Genomic DNA, 17,260 nt, shown 5'->3' on the forward strand with positions numbered 1-17,260 from the left:
AGTGCCGGGTTTAGGTTGAGACCGATGGGGGTATTCGTGAGGTTCCTCTGGGTACCTGCTCATGTAGAGGAGAATGAGGAGGTGAATGTTCTCGCCAAGCAGGCTCTCAAACAGCCTAATGTTGACATGGAAATGTCAATCAGTAAATTCAGAAGCCATGGGGTTAATGAGAACTGTGGTTAAAAACAAATGTCAAGAGTTGTGGAACAGGGAGGGAAAGGGAAGACCCCTGTATACAATTCAGGAAAAAGTGGGGACAGGGACGTCCTCGGGTCAAGCGATAAGGGAGGAAAGTGTAATCACAAGGCTGAGACTGACATGCAAAGCTCAACAGCACATTGAAATAGTTAGGAAATCATCCAACTGGGAAGTGTGATCACTGTCAAGAGGAGATGGAAACTGTGGAACATGTCATATTTCAGTGCCAGCACTATTCAATGGGAGGGAAAGGGAGAGATTGTAATTCGATTTAATAAGGAGTAATGGTATTCCAGAGCTAAGTTTAAGTGAATTGTGTAGTTCGTTTTTGATGAGACTAGAATTAATGGGTAGGGTTATTAGACCTTCCCTGTCTCTGGTTAACAGTCCAGTCGGTGGCGGTGATGTACCTTTAAAGTTGGTTGCCTACCGCCATATAAAATCCACAGAAGAAAGTGGGCTTTGGTTGTAATGGACCAATCACTAGTTTTGTAGGGGTCAATGGTTCGTGATTTTCCAGAAACGCGGGTGGCTACTGCTAAATTACACTAAGGCTGCCATGGCATTTCTCTTGAAAAATATACATTTCACTGTGAAACGCTGCTGACTATCAGACAGTGGGCAGGCTGTGACTGAATGGTTGGTGCGGCAGGTAGCCTAGAGTGGTTAGAGCGTTGGGTCAGTAACCGAAAGGTTGCTAGATCGAATCCCCTTACGTTTAGCAACTTATTGGTTGTTGTAGCTAAAGCCCCATTCATTGTTTTAATATGAAGTCAAAGACAGTTAAGAAACCGTTTAGTTTAGCTGATAATTTACTACTTTGATTGACTAGCTAGCTAACGTGACTGTGTATGTGTTGACACAGGTGGACGAAAAAGTGCTGCATGCGGGATATCACTGATATTCAGATTCCAATAGACTATGAAACGGGTGAGAGGAAATACCTTCACCATTCAGTGTTTTGCATAAACGTAAAGCGCAACAGTGAAGAGAAACTCATCCATCCTGCCTGGCTACTTAGCCAGAGTTAGCTGCTACTGGAGATGAAAACCTTAACGTTAGAGCAGAAGTTTGTCTCATGAGTGTGTTCATAAATTCAATCTGGAGTGCGCTCTGTGTGTATATAAATCTAGAGCGATGTCAGATTGTCCGTTCGTAAATTCAGAGCGTTTCGCTCTCTAAACTTTCAGAGTGCACACTGGACACTCTGGCGGAGGAGTAGGGTTGATCCGGGCGTTCAGACCTCACAACGGCATCCAAGCTAAAGTTGGATAGTTTACTTAGCTACTTATATACTTACAGACACAAATAAGAACACCTCACTGACCATTTTACCGCCCAAGCAGAGCTGGTTAGGCAGTTTTCATGTTATCCAGAGCGTTGATGACTGACTGCTGCTGGCAATTTAATTGTATGTTTTGCCAACGTTTACTGACACCGGCCATATTCAATGGGTGTTGAACGTTGTTTGTAATTTCATCAGTTATTCTGTGCTCTGGCACGCTCAGACGAGTGTTCTGAAATCGGAGTAGATGGCCAGAGTTAATTTACGAATGCACCCTATATTGTTTGCTTTGCAGAGAAGCACAGAGGATTCGCCTTCATTGAATTTGAATTGGCTGAAGTAAGTTTAATCAACCTCTAAGCAAATATGCCATATTATGTTGGATATGGCCAGCAAACAAATGTGTGTGTCTTGTAATGGCTCAGGGTTCAGCATCGACCGCCATCTAGTGGTTGTGGTGGATGGTCATTGGCTATCAAATCAAATGTTATTTGTCACTTGCACCGAATACAACAGGTGTAGACCTTACAGTGAAATGCTCACAATAATGATTGTGTTGTAATGTTTTGCTCCAGCCACCCTAGTCAGACTGTTCTCTCTACTACCGCACAGCAAGCGGTACCGGAGTGCCAAGTCTAGGTCCAAGAGGCTTCTAATCGGCTTCTACCTCCAAGCCATAAGACTCCTGAACATCTAATAAAATGGCTACCCAGACTATTTGCATTGCCCTCTCCCCCTCTTTTTTTTTTACACTGCTGCTACTCTGTTGTTATCATCTATGCATAGTCACTTTAACTCTACCTACATGTACATATTACCTCTACTAACCGGTGCCCCTGCACATTGACTCTGTATATAGTCTTGCTATTGTTATTTTACTGCTGCTCTTTAATTGCTTGTTACTTTTATTTCTTATTCTTATCTGTATTTTTTTCAACTGCATTGTTGGTTAGGGGCTCGATAGTAATCATTTCACTGTAAGGTCTACACCAGTTGTATTCGGCGCATGTGACTAATACAATTTGATTTGCTGTGATTCTTTCATCCCCCTCTTCATCTTCCACCGGATGCTGCTGCTGCTATTGATAACATGGTGAGTGAAATACTGTCTGCTTCTAAAGTCAGTTTGGTTTAACTTATAGACCTTTGCATTATACCCTGTTTTGGTACTATGTACTCTGAGACAGTGACTCTCATTTTTCAAAGGTGTGGTTTGAACCATTCTCTTTCATGCAGGTTTTCCCTCTGTTTTATTGACAGAATGAGTCAGAGTTCTTTTGAAGAACTATCCGGGTCAACATCGCCAAACCTATGAGGATCAAAGAGGGCTCTTCTCGTCCAGGTGAGTGATATGCATTAGTCTCTCTATAAATACTTCAACTGCCCCATGGCTTTGACCTATAATGAAACCCCATAGATGTGATAAAACCACTAACTTTATGCCATTTCCTCAGTTTGGTCAGATGATGATTGGCTGAAAAAGTTCTCGGGAACAACTGCCGAAGAGGCTGAGGTGATGGAGTCCACTGGAGAATCAGCCAAATCAACAACAGCAGATGCAAGTTGTGTGTGTGTTCCTGTCTGTCTCTGTGAGTGTAGTACATTGTGTAATAACATCTTATATTGCAAAAAAGCCTGTCACAATGATATATTATCATTGATTGCAGAGCGATCCCCCAGCCAAGAAGGGCAGAACAAACCCCCAGGTTTACATGGACATCAAGATTGGCAATAAGCCAGCAGGGAGACTGCGCTTCCTGCTCCGAGCAGACATTGCTCCTATGACCGCAGGTATCCACGTTCCTCCTTGTTATAATGTATCAGGGACATTTCTGAAAATAGAACCCTGTCATTAGAGGAATATTTGGACTGTATCAAAAGAGATCATATGTAAAGCTAGAAAGATTCAGCCAATTAAGTTTCTCTAGTCTGCAGTTTTTCATGCCTGTTAAATAGAAGCAGCATCCCTTAAAATCTACTACTCCTCTGCCCTGACATCTCCCGTAGAGAACTTCCTCTGCTTGTGCACACATGAGAAAGGCTTTGGCTTCAAAGGCAGCTGTTTCCACCGTGTCATCCCACAGTTCATGTGTCAGGGAGGAGACTTCACCAACCACAATGGCACTGGGGGCAAGTCCATCTACGGGCGAAAGTTTGAGGATGAGAACTTTGTCCTCAAACACACTGCTGCAGGTGAGACATGTCCCTGTACAGCTGTAAATATGTCTGTCTGTGAATGAATGTGTAGAGTGGTGAGGAAGTGCATGATGCATTGCCATATTGCTCTTAAATGCAAGTAAAACTAAATGCATGCTCTTTAACCGATCGCTGCCCGCACCTACCCACCCGTCCAACATCACTACTCTGGACAGTTCTGACTTAGAATATGTGGACAACTACAAATTCCTGCTTAGACTGTAAACTCACATTAAGCATCTCCAATCCAAAATTAAATCTAGAATCGGTTTCCTATTTCACAACAAAGCATCCTTCACTCATGCTGCCTAACATACCCTCATAAAACTGACCATCCTACCGATCCTCGACCATGTCATTTACAAATAACCTCCAACACTCTACTCAACAAATTAGATGCAGTCTATCACAGTGCCATCCGTTTCGTCACCAAAGCCCCATATACTACCTACCACTGCGACCTGTACGCTCTCGTTGGCTGGCCCTCGCTTCATACTCGTTGCCAAACCCACTGGCTCCAGGTCATCTACAAGTCTCTGCTAGGTAAAGCCCCGCCTTATCTCAGCTAACTGGTCACCATAGCAGCACCCACACGTAGCACCCGCTCCAGCAGGTACAGTGGGGGGAAAAAGTATTTAGTCAGCCACCAATTGTGCATGTTCTCCCACTTAAAAAGATGAGAGGCCTGTAATTTTCATCATAGGTACACTTCATCTATGACAGACAAAATGAGGGGGAAAAATCCAGAAAATCACATTGTAGGGATTTTTTATGAATTTATTTGCAAATTATGGTGTAAAATAAGTATTTGGTCACCTACAAACAAGCAAGATTTCTGGCTCTCACAGACCTGTAACTTCTTTAAGAGGCTCCTTTGTCCTCCACTCGTTACCTGTTTTAATGGCACCTGTTTGAACTTGTTATCAGTATAAAAGACACCTGTCCACAACCTCAAACAGTCACACTCCAAACTCCACTATGGCCAAGACCAAAGAGCTGTCAAAGGACACCAGAAACAAAATTGTAGACCTGCACCAGGCAGGGAAGACTGAATCTGCAATAGGTAAGCAGCTTGGTTTGAAGAAATCAACTGTGGGAGCAATTATTAGGAAATGGAAGACGTACAAAACCACTGATAATCTCCCTCAATCTGGGGCTCCATGCAAGATCTCACACCGTGGGGTCAAAATGATCACAAGAACGGTGAGCAAAAATCCCAGAACCACCCCGGGGTACCTAGTGAATGACCTGCAGAGAGCTGGAACCAAAGTAACAAAGCCTACCATCAGTAACACACTACGCCGCCAGGGACTCAAATCCTGCAGTGCCAGACGTGTCCCCCTGCTTAAGCCAGTACATGTCCAGGCCCGTCTGAAGTTTGCTAGAGAGCATTTGGATGATCCAGAAGAAGATTGGGAGAATGTCATATGGTCAGATGAAACCAAAATATAACTTTTTGGTAAAAAGTAAACTCGTCGTGTTTGGAGGACAAAGAATGCTGAGTTGCATCCAAAGAACACCATACCTACTGTTAAGCATGGGGGTGGAAACATCATGCTTTGGGGCTGTTTTTCTGCAAAGGGACCAGGACGACTGATCCGTGTAAAGGAAAGAATGAATGGGGCCCTGTATCGTGAGATTTTGAGTGAAAACCTCCTTCCATCAGCAAGGGCATTTAAGATTAAACGTGGCTGGGTCTTTCAGCATGACAATGATCCCAAACACACCGCCCTGGCAATGAAGGAGTGGCTTCGTAAGAAGCATTTCAAGGTCCTGGAGTGGCCTAGCCAGTCTCCAGATCTCAACCCCATAGAACATCTTTGGAGGGAGTTGAAAGTCCGTGTTGCCCAGCAATAACCCCAAAACATCACTGCTCTAGAGGAGATCTACATGGAGAAATGGGCCAAAATACCAGCAACAGTGTGTGAAAACCTTGTGAAGACTTAAAGAAAACGTTTGACCTCTGTCATTGCCAACAAAGGGTATATAACAAAGTATTGAGAAACTTTTGTTATTGCCCAAATACTTATTCGCCACCATAATTTGCAAATAAATTCATTAAAAATCCTACAATGTGATTTTCTGGATTTTTTTCTTCATTTTGTCTGTCATAGTTGAAGTGTACCTATGATGAAAATTACAGGCCTCTCATCTTTTTAAGTGGGAGAACTTGCACAATTGGTGGCTGACTAAATACTTTTTTGCCCCACTGCATATCTATATATATACTGTACATCTACCATTCCAGTGTTTAATTGCTATATTGTAATTACTTCGCCACCATGGCCTATTTATTGCCTTACCTCCTTTATCCTACCTCAGTGCACATACTGTATATAGACTTTTTCTACTGTATTATTGACTGTATGTTTGTTTCTTCCATGTGTAACTCTGTTGTATGTGTCAAACTGCTTTGCTTTATCTTGGCCAGGTCGCAGTTGCAAATGAGAACTTGTTCTCAACTAGCCTATCTGGTTAAATAAAGGTGAAATAAAAATAAAATATGCAGATTTGAATACTCATTTGATTTGAGTATAGTTTCTGATCACATGAGGATAAATGCACCTCTCTCTCTTGTGTAATAAATAGGTCAGCTCTCCATGGCTAACTCTGGAGCAAACAGCAACGGCTCTCAGTTCTTCATCACCTGTGACAAAACGGATTGGCTGGATAACAAACATGTGGTGTTTGGAGGGTTGATGGAGGGCATGGAGGTGACAAAAGCCATGGAGGTAAGAGGGGAGGGACATGCTGGGGAAGATCTCAAATGCATACTCTTCGTGTCCCTACCTCGTCTCCTTCTCAAACCCATTGGATGAGAAAGCCAGAGGTCCCTACCCTTTTAACTTTCTCCTCCAATGGGTTTTGAGAAGGAGACTATGAGAGGGGATGCGAGGAGTAGGCAATTGAGATTATCCCATGGAGGGGAAGTAGGGTCCTATAGGTTGTTACAGACTGTGAAGAAGTTGTGTACCAAGACTCATGTCATGTTGTCTGTCACCACACGCACAAGGAACAAATGAAGGCAAGACCAAGCAGAAAGTGATCATTTCAGACTGTGGAGACTATGTTTAACTTGAAGCACAGAAGAGTGACTGTTGTAGCTGAGTGTGTTACTCTATGTGTAAAAAAAATATGCAGTGTCAGACTGAAGAATGGTAAACTGCTCAGTTTTTATAATGTACTACACATGTCCATGACTCATCTGCTGTACATCGATTCTCCCTGTTCTTCCCACCTTCTCTGTGATGTAAATATTACAATAAACACTTGTTTTATAATAAACATAAACAACTGCTGTATCAATGTCACCTTTTCCAAATTGTAAATAAAACGTTTTCTTCGTTGATACAGTGTAGGACTGTATAGTGAATACAAATACTTACATTTCCTCTAGAAATGTGTCTTTTAGGATTTTTCATTCAAAATGTACCCCAACATTTCTAAGAGGTTGCTTTATATATTCGATAATTTAAGTTTATGGGTCTTCAATGAAAAAAAAAAAACCTCGATATTTTTGACTAACGGTCTGAAATGAAGCCTATGACCAGCCGCTCCACTCTGAATAACATTTAAATGACCGGCGAAAACTCTCTGCTCGATGGTTCGTTCACGAGCCACACCTGGATAAATGGAACGTTGTACGGTAACGTCGTTATGTAAATTCCCTTGGGAAATCTTCATTGTTTTACTGCGCCCCACAGATGAAAATCTATGTTTCTCCATTACGATACGAACTGCAACTTTCCCGACGGAGTTTATGATCCTTTCTATATAAAGTCATTTTGAAGTGTAAGTACATTTATTTGTTTAGATTCCCACCTGCGAATCAATAGCTGTACTATAAGGTTATTATATAAAGATTGCGAGAGATCAAGTTTGGGTTCTTTTTCGATGATTGCAGTGATTGCATTTGAGACCATTTTTCTCCGCAGAGCACTGACTAGAATCAACAATTAGGAAATAAACTAGTTTCCACAGCCTAACTGTGTTATAAAAACTATAAATGTGTCCGGTATTAATGTTTAGGCCTACTATGAATGCAATAGTTAGTGTCTTCAGAAAGTATTCAAACCCCTAGACTTTTTCCACATTTTGTGTCACAGCCTGAATTTAACATTTAATCAATTGATGTTTTGTCAGTGGCTTACACACAATACCCCATAATGTCAAAGTGGAATTATGTTTTTAGGATAGTTCACAAATTACAAAAAAAATGAAAAGCTGAAATGTCTTGAGTTGATAAGTATTCAACCCCTTTCTTATGGCAAGCCTCAAATAAGTTCACAAGTAAATATTTGCTAAAGTCACATAAGTAACATGGACTCTGTGTGCAATAATAGTTTTTAAACATGATTTTTGAATGACTACCTCGTCTCTGTACCCCACACACACACAAGTATCTGTAAAGTCCCTCAGTTGAGCAGTGGATTTCAAACACAAATGCCTCTCAAAGGGCAACTATTGGCATATGGGTCAAAATGAAAAAATCCATTGAATATCCTTTTGAACATGGTGAAGTTATTAATTACACTTTGGATGGTGTATCAATACACCCAGTCACTACAAAGATACAGGCGTCCTTCCTAACTCAGTTATCAGAGATGAAGGAAACCGTTCAGAGAATCCACCCTGAGGCCAATTGTGATTTTGAAACAGAGTTTGGCTGTGATAGAAAACTGAGGATGGATCAAAAACATTATAGTTACTGCACAATACTAACTTAATTGACAGAGTGAAAGGAAGGAAGCATGTACAGAATAAAAATATAAAAAATATGCATTATGTTTCAAACAAGACACTAAAGTAATAATGCCAAATCTACACTTGAGTTGCTTACCAAAAATACAGTGATTGTTTGTGAGTGGCCGAGTTACAGTTTGGACTTAAATATGCTTGAAAATCTATGGCAAGACCTGAAAATGTTTGTTTAGGGCAAATGTTGCACAATCCAGGTATGGAAAAGTCTTATAGACTTACCCAGAAACTCACAGCTGTAATCGCTGCTAAAAATGATTGTAACATGTATTGACTCTGTTTTGTTTACAAATGACATTATTGCGTATTTTGTGTAGATCGTTGACAAAAAAATTACAATTAAATCCATTTTATTCCCACTTTGTAACACAACACATTTTGAAAAGGTCAAGGGGTGTAAATACTTTCTGAAGGCACTGTAACTTGCTACTCAACAGAAATCCTGTCATGTTTTTTTAGGACATGGGGGCTTTTATCATCCTTAATATATTAACTTTATCATTCAATTTAATTTTAAAAGAAGATCGCAAGTGTGAAAATAGCTACCAGTTATTTGGTTGGGAATTACTTTTTACACTTGGGAAAACAGGTGACACCAGTTGTTTAAGTCCTTTTGTTCACTCATACTCAAAGGCCTAATCTTTTCCCCACTTCCTCTCTCTTTTTCTAAAGATCGCTGAAAGTGAAGAACACTCCAGAATTTTACCTGAGATCTCAACCAACAGTTGAAATAGTTTCTCGCACTAATTATTCCGTAATAACTTTCGTCAGGGAGGTAGATTGTGAGTCAGTCTCACAATGAACTGGGCATTCCTCCAGAGCCTCCTCAGTGGGGTGAACAAGTACTCCACGGCATTCGGCCGCGTGTGGCTGTCCGTTGTCTTTCTCTTCAGGGTCATGGTGTTTGTCGTGGCAGCCGAGAATGTGTGGGGCGATGAGCAAAAAGACTTCACGTGCAACACGGCCCAGCCTGGCTGCCACAACGTCTGTTACGACCACTTCTTCCCTGTGTCCCACGTCCGCCTGTGGGCCCTGCAGCTCATCTTCGTCACATGTCCCTCTCTCCTGGTGGTAATGCACGTAGCCTACAGAGATGAACGTGAGCGTAAACACACACTAAAATACGGTGAGGGCTGCCAGAAAATCTACATGAACACCGGTAAGAAGCGTGGAGGGCTGTGGTGGACCTACGTCCTGACCCTGGTCTTCAAGATGGCTGTGGACGCCACCTTTGTGTATTTAATCTACCATATCTACGAGGGCTATGACTTCCCCTCCCTCATCAAGTGTGAGCAGAAGCCCTGTCCCAACAAGGTGGACTGCTTCATTGCTCGCCCCACTGAGAAGCGGATCTTCACCATCTTCATGGTGGTCACCAGTCTGGCTTGTATCCTGCTCTCCTTCTTGGAGATCCTGTACCTGGTCGGGAAACGCTGTAAAGAGGTCTTCACCCGTATTATGCACAAGAACTCACCCTCCTCCACCATCCAGCCACGCCAGATGGCCATGGCTACCTCCCTGGTGGTTGGTGGCAAGAATGGAATGCAGTCCAACTCATTAAAGCTGCCCTCAATAAAGCTACCCAGCAAGGATACCTCAGCCCCATCTTATAGCGTTGTCGTGTATGCCTGAGGTAAAGACTGGACAAAGACATTAGAGACTGAATGAGAGAATGCAAAGAAGACATAAGTATGGAGGCAATAGGAAATATCTTCCATTTCTCTTCAGGCCCTCACTGGGCTAGAGAGTACCTCACTGCCATTCAAGACTGTCTTCTCATTGCCTGAGCTACAATGGAACTGGATGGCTCTTGACATTCCTGGATAAATTGTTTACCTACCATTCTGTCATTGACCGGGTAATTAAACAAATCAATTAGTCACTTTAAATAAAATATCCATCATTTACAGAGGAAAGTTTCACGCTAGGGCTGGGAAATGTAATTTATTCTTATGTTATTTGTTCGCTGTCTACCACACCTCACAACTTTACCAGTGCTATTTTTATGAAAGGACTCAACCATTGCCACACTGTGCCCATACCACTGCTGTTCTTATGCCCTCGAGAAGTTGTTTTCCCTGTCTCATCCTTCATTACGAATGGCAGAGACTGCATCAGGCTTTGTTGTGAAAACGATGAAGCAAAGAGCAATGTATTTTCAGACAATTAAAAATATGTAATTTCTTCTATGGACTTTGAGAGTATTTTTCTGGTCATACTGATGTTAGTCCATTAGATATGCACAAACATGGCTTGATAAATGAGTATGGCTATTCTGTGTTTATGTTTATTACATTGTATATTCTAAAATACATACACTCTGCATAAAGCCAGTAGAGATGATGATTTTAGTGGGTTTCTGTAAGCTGTTGATGAAACTGTGTATCTCAAAATACATGGATGTAAACATATTTGGGGATATTTACGGTGTCTTCAGAAAGAGTTCATACACTTTTACTTGGTTCATATTCTGTTGTGTTACAACCTGAATTCAAAATGTATTAAATATTTTTCTCTCTCACCCATCTACACATAATACCCCATAATGACAAAGTGAAAACATGTTTTTAGAAATTTTTGCAAATTCATTGACAATTAAATACAGAAATATTCAATTTACAGAAGTATTCACACCCCTGATTCAATACTTTGTAGAAGCAGCTATGGAAGCAAGTCTTTCTGGATAAGTCTCTAAGAGCTTTCCACACCTTGATTGTGCAACATTTGTCCATTATTCCTTTCAAAATTCTTCAAGCTCTGTCAAATTAGTCATTGATCATTGCTAAACAAACCATATTCAGGTCTTGTCACAGATTTTCAAGTATATTTAGGTAAAAACTGTAACTAGGCAACTCAGGACCATTCACTGTCTTCTTGGTAAGTGTAGATTTGGTCTTGTGTTTTAGGTTATTGTCCTGCTGAAAGGTGAATTCATCTCTCAGTGTCTCGTGGAAAGCAGACTAAACCAGGTTTTCCTCTAGGATTTTGCCTGTGCTTAATTCCATTCCATTTATTTTTTATCCTGAAAAACTCCCCAGTTCTTAACGATTACAAGCATACCCATAACATGATGCAGATCCCACTATGATTGAAAAAATGGAGAGTGGTACTCAGTAATGTGTTGCATTGGATTTGCCCCTAACATAATACTTTGTATTCAGGACAAAAAGTGAATTGATTGGCCCCATTTTTTTTGCAATATTACTTTAGTACCTTGTTGGAAACAGGATGCATGTTTTGGAATATTTTTAACATACAAACAAGAGACCATACTCATTGTGAGAGAAATGCCCCTATACAGTACATTTTTCTATGATGGCACCTGTGTTAATTCATTACAGACAGTATTCAAATGCTTTTTCTTGGTTCGAGACTTAGATAAGGATCAAGACCATGAAAAGTCCCTTAGCATTGAATTTCCCATTCAAAAGGAAACAGTCCCATTTTACTCTCATGTAGAAGATTTCAAATCAAATTGTATTTATCACATGCACCGAATACAACAGTGAAATGCTTACTTACGAGATACTAAACCAACAATGCAGTTAAAAAATGTAATTAAATAAAAATCTAGGTAAGAATAAGAAATAAGTCATTAAAAAGCAGCAGTAAAATAACAATAGCGAGACTATACACAGTGGGGTACCGGTACAGAGTCAATGTGCGGGTGCACTGGTTAGTTGAGGTGATTTGTACATGTAGGTGGAGTTATTAAAGTTGTAGCGGTGTAAAAGAGGAGAGGGGCAATGCAAATAGCCTCGGTAGCCATTTGATTAGATGTTCAGGAGTCTTGTGGCTTGGGGGGTAAAAGCTGACTTGGCGCTCCGGGGCCGCTTACCGTGCGGTAGCAGAGAGAACAGTCTATGACTAGGGTGACTGGAGTCTTTGACAATTTAAGGCCTTCCTCTGACATCGCCTGGTGCAGAGGTCCTGGATGGCAGGAAGCTTTTCCACACTGATGTACTGGGCCGTACGTACTACTCTCTGTAGTGCTTTGCGGTCGGAGGCCGAGCAGTTGCCATATCATGCAGTGATGCAACCATGCTCTCGATGGTGCAGCTGTAGAAGCTTTTGAGGATCTGAGGACCCATGCCAAATCTTTTCAGTCTCCTGAGGGGGAATAGGTTTTGTCGTGCCCTCTTCACGAATATCTTGGTGTGCTTGGACCATGTTAGTTTGTTGGGGATGTGGACACCAAGGAACTTGAAGCTCTCAACCTGAGAATGGGGGTGTGCTCTGTCCTCCTTTTCCTGTAGTCCACAATTATCTCTTTTGTCTTGATCATGTTGAGGGAGAGGTTGTTGTCCTTGCACAACACGGTTAGGTCTCTGACCTCCCTATAGGCTGTCTCATTGTTGTCGGTGATCAGGCCTACCACTGTGTCATCTGCAAACTTAATGATGGTGTTGAAGTTGTGCCTGGCCGTGCTGTCATGAGTGAACAAGGAGTACAGGAGGGGACCTGAGTACGCACCCCTGAGGGGCCCCTGTGTTGAGGTTCAGTGTGGTGGATGTGTTGTTACCTACCCTTACCACCTGGATGCGGACCATCAGGAAATCCAGGATCCAGTTGCAGAGGGAGGTGTTCCACAGGTGTGGCACAACAAGAAGCTAATTAAACAGCATGATAATTACACAGGTGCACCTTGTGTTGGGTTCAATAAAAGGCCACTCTGAAATGTGCAGTTTTGTCACACAACACAATGGCACAGATGTCTCAAGTTTTGAGTGAGTGTGCAATTGGCATGCTGACTGCAGGAATTTCCACCAGAGCTGTTGGCAGAGAATTTAATGTAAATTTCTCTACCATAAGCCACCTTCAACATCGTTTTAGAGAATCTAGCAGTACATCCAACCGGCCTCACAACCAAAGACCATGTGCAACCACACTAACCCAGGACCTCCACATCTGGCTTCTTCCTCTGCGGGATCGTCTGAGGCCAGCAACCAGGACAGCTGATGAAACAGTGGGTTTGCACAAGAGAAGAACTTCTACACAAGCTGTTATAAATCACCTCAGGAAAGCTCATTTGCGTGCTAGTCGTCCTCACCAGGGTCTTGACCTGATTGCAGTTCGGTGTCGTGACCGACTTCAGTGGGCAAATGCTCACCTTTAATGGCCACTAGCACGCTGGAGAAGTGTGCTCTTCACTCTTTCAACTGTACATGACAGATGGCAGACACCATGTATGGCATCGTGTGGGCAAGCTGTTTGCTGATTTCAACGTTGTGAACAGAGTGCCCCATGTTGGCGGAGGGGTTATGGTATGGGCAGGCATAAGCTACGAAGGTCGCAGTTGCAAATGAGAACTTGTTCTCAACTAGCCTACCTGGTTAAATAAAGGTGAAATAAAATTAAAATAAACGAACAACCAGCACAATTGCATTTTTATCGATAGCAATTAAAATGCACAGAGATGAAGTGACAAGATCCTGAGGCCCAATTGTCATGCCATTCATCCTCCGCCATCACCTCATGTTACAGCACTATAATACACGGCTCCATGTCGCAAGGATATGTACACAATTCCTGGAAGTTGAAAATATCCCAGTTCTTCCAAGGCCTGCATACTCACCAGACATGTCACCCATTGAGCAGGTTTGAGATGCTCTGGAGCAACGTGCACGACAGCGTGTTCCAGTTCCTGCCAATATCCAGCATCTTCGCACAGCCATTGAAGAGGAGTAGGACAGCATTCCACAGGCCACAATCAACAGCATGATCAACTCTATGCAAAGGAGATGTGTTGCGCTATATGAGGCAAATGGTGGTCACACCAGGTACTGACTTCCTTTTTTTAAAGGGGTCTGTGACCACCAGATGTATATCTGTCATCAAAAAGAAAGGAGGACCAGGGCACTCTTCATGTAATTGATTAAAATGGCTTTATTAGTATGGCATGTTAAATAGAAACAACGTTTTTTTTAAACCAACGCTTTTCGGCTGCATGGCCTTCGTCAGGGAGTACAAAAAAAGGAATACAAGGTCAGATGTATATCTATATTCCCAGTTATGTGAAATCCATAGATTAGAGCCTAGTGAATGTATTTAAATTGATTGATTGTTGCATGTTGCGTTTATATTTTTGTTCAGTGTATAAGACATCTGCCTTGGCAACACTTCCTGTATTTTATGCACTTTAGTTCGAGAACTGGTCCAGGCAGTTTGCTGGGTGCACCTGGCAGAATGCACACCATGTCTCCACACGCCGAGAGAACAGGAAAACAACTACAATGTTCTGTGTCTGTCAGTACACCGCTCTATTAGACAGTGAAAACAGCAGGGGCAAGTGTTAACAGGGAAAATGAGGAGTTAGGGCAGAACTAAAAGAGAATCCTGTACAGTCTACCTGCTGCCAACGTGTGTTATTTTCTTTGTCTACACAGTGAAAGACCCACAAGTCCTGAGGCTGAATAGAGAGAAATAACATGTCAACAGACCAGGTCCAACCTTGATTCCTGGTTGATTATTACAGAGTTAATTTTTACAGAACACAAAAACATACACTTCATTGTATGTTCCCCTTTCTGGAATACAAAGTGAGACTAACTTGTTCGATTACACTTCACAGCCCTGTGTTCACCTTTACTACACATATCATCCCTTTTATGATCTCTAATTTCCATGTAAACAGAGGAGTCACCAAATTCACCCAACTTATTGTGGGAAGCTTGTGGAAGGCTACACAAAACGTTTGACCCAAGTTAAACAATTTAAAGGCAATACTATCAAATAATAATTGAGTGTATGTAAACTTCTGACCCACTGGGAATGTGATGAATGAAATAAAAGCTGAAATAAATCATTCTCTCTACTATTATTCTGACATTTCACATTCTTAAAATAAAGTGGTGATCCTAACTGTCCTAAGAAAGGGAATTTTTACTCTGATTAAATGTCAGGAATTGTGAAAAACTGAGTTTAAATGTATTTGGCTAAGATGTATGTAAACTTCAACTGTACAGTAACATGATAGCGTTGAATAGAAGCAAATCTCCAAACAGAGCTAACATGTTCTGACATGGATTGGGCTTTAGCACAAGCAGACAGATGTTCTTTTCCATTCACCAATGGCAATGATTGTGGTTGCCCACAAATATTATCCCAACAAAGATGCTCTTATGGCCACCTGAAAAGATACTGAGACACTTTGTCCTACGAACATCAGCACAGCAATACAGTAAAAGTTATTGTGAACACTCTATATGAAAGCTAGTCTCTGAAGTCTTCTCATAAAAGTGGTTGTGGTATCAAAGAGATTAGCCACATCCCATTTTCTTGGAGATTTGGATTTGGATTGATCTCCATTTTCCATAGTAAGCCACCCCTGGCCTCTCAATGCCCATGAATAATAAGAATAAGGGAAGGGAATAAAGAGACCACATAGGACAGATGATACTTCTCAACTATCGCTTTCTGAAGCAACCATGTCAATGCAACAAACAAAAGTCTAAATAATGTTTGTTCAATGAATTGAGGGGAAAGAAACCCAACGAAAATGCAGGTAACTTAAAGGTCCAATGCAGACGTTTTTATCCCAATATCAAATCATTTCTGGGTCACAATGAAGTACCTTACTGTGATTTTCAATTAAAATGATTAAAAAAGAAACAAATATAGCTTCTTAGCAAAGAGACATTTCTCAAGCAAGAATATTGCTTGGACTGTCTGGAAGTGGGAAGGGGAAAACTGAAAACTAGCTGTTATTGGCATGGAGATTTTGAACTCTCTTTCTTAGTTGTCTATTATCTAACTAAAAACAAAAAACTACGTTTTAAGTGAAGTTGTCTGAAGCCGAAAAATAAAGGAAATTCACATGAGCACCACAATGCCTTCTTCACCCATGCTCTACCAAGGTTTTCCAGCACACAGCTTTGACCTACTACAGTATGTGTAGGAAGGTTGCGTAGGATTCAAACCTTCTCAAACAGCCTAATTCATACACTTAGAGGAGGTGCTCCCACAATCGTCACGCCTACTCCTGCTCCCTCGCTGGTCTACTAATCACCCTTCCTGGCAACCATCATTGCACAAACCTGCTCCTCATCGTTAAGCACATCCGGAATTCATCACCACCCTGATTACTCTCCCTTCATATAGCCCTCACCACCCTCAGTCATCAGGCAGTACTGGTTCTGTTTTTCATGTCCAGACACTTCTCTTGTTTTGTAACTTGCCATACTTGTTATTATTAAACTCATCATCTGCACCTGCTTCCTGTGTCTTCGTTACAGAATACTGCCTCAAAAATACGGGAAGCAGCAGATGATTTCACCATCTTCCAGACGGACGAAGAACAGTGTCATCGACTGCAGCAACACCACGCCCAGCTGGCTCTACTGGGTACAACCATGAAGGAGGTCCTCCGTGTTCTCCACAGCCTTGACACCACCAGCGAGGTTCTCCATACCTCTGACGGAGGGCCTCCTACAATGGGTCGTCACAGTGAGCCAGTCCCCCAGCCTACCCAGCCGTCCACCTAGGTCAGCGATGCCCAACTGTCCCTTCCGGAGAAGATTGATGGCACTCCATTGAAATGCTGTGGCTTCCTACTCCAGTGCTCCCTCTATTTTGCCTATCAGATGGGAGCCCCCACCACCAAGAGGGCCAAGGTTGCCACGGTCATTTCCTTGCTGACCAGATTGGCATTGGAGTGGGCTAATGCCATCTGGGAGAGAGGAGAGGAGGAGCTCTCCTATGAGAGGTTCAGGGCGGTCTTTGACCATCCTTCAGAGAGGGGAGGTGAGCAACTTTTCCAACTCCAGCAGGGTGCCCAGACCACTGCGGAGTACTCCCTCACCTTTCGGACTGTGGCAGCCTCCA

General features: G+C 42.1%; 1 protein-coding gene and 1 pseudogene across 1 annotated transcript; both read left to right on the top strand.

Moving 5' to 3' along the window:
- Positions 1-628: 628 nt before the first annotated feature.
- LOC109893772 (peptidyl-prolyl cis-trans isomerase E-like) lies at positions 629-6,908 on the top strand (annotated as a pseudogene).
- A 369-nt stretch (positions 6,909-7,277) lies between these two features.
- Positions 7,278-11,056, top strand: LOC109893773 (gap junction beta-4 protein-like). Its single transcript, XM_031829046.1, has 2 exons — positions 7,278-7,471; positions 9,110-11,056. Exon 2 carries the CDS (start codon positions 9,236-9,238, stop codon positions 10,067-10,069), a length of 834 nt encoding a protein of 277 aa, XP_031684906.1. The 5' UTR covers positions 7,278-7,471; positions 9,110-9,235; the 3' UTR covers positions 10,070-11,056.
- The last annotated feature ends 6,204 nt before the right edge of the window (positions 11,057-17,260 follow it).

The sequence above is a fragment of the Oncorhynchus kisutch genome, linkage group LG7, assembly GCF_002021735.2.
Source record: "Oncorhynchus kisutch isolate 150728-3 linkage group LG7, Okis_V2, whole genome shotgun sequence".
In the NCBI taxonomy this organism is placed as follows: Eukaryota; Metazoa; Chordata; class Actinopteri; order Salmoniformes; family Salmonidae; genus Oncorhynchus; species Oncorhynchus kisutch.

Coding starts and splice junctions, on each gene's coding strand:
- LOC109893773 (XM_031829046.1), top strand. CDS start 9,236: ATGAACTGGGCATTCCTCCAGAGCCTCCTCAGTGGGGTGAACAAGTAC.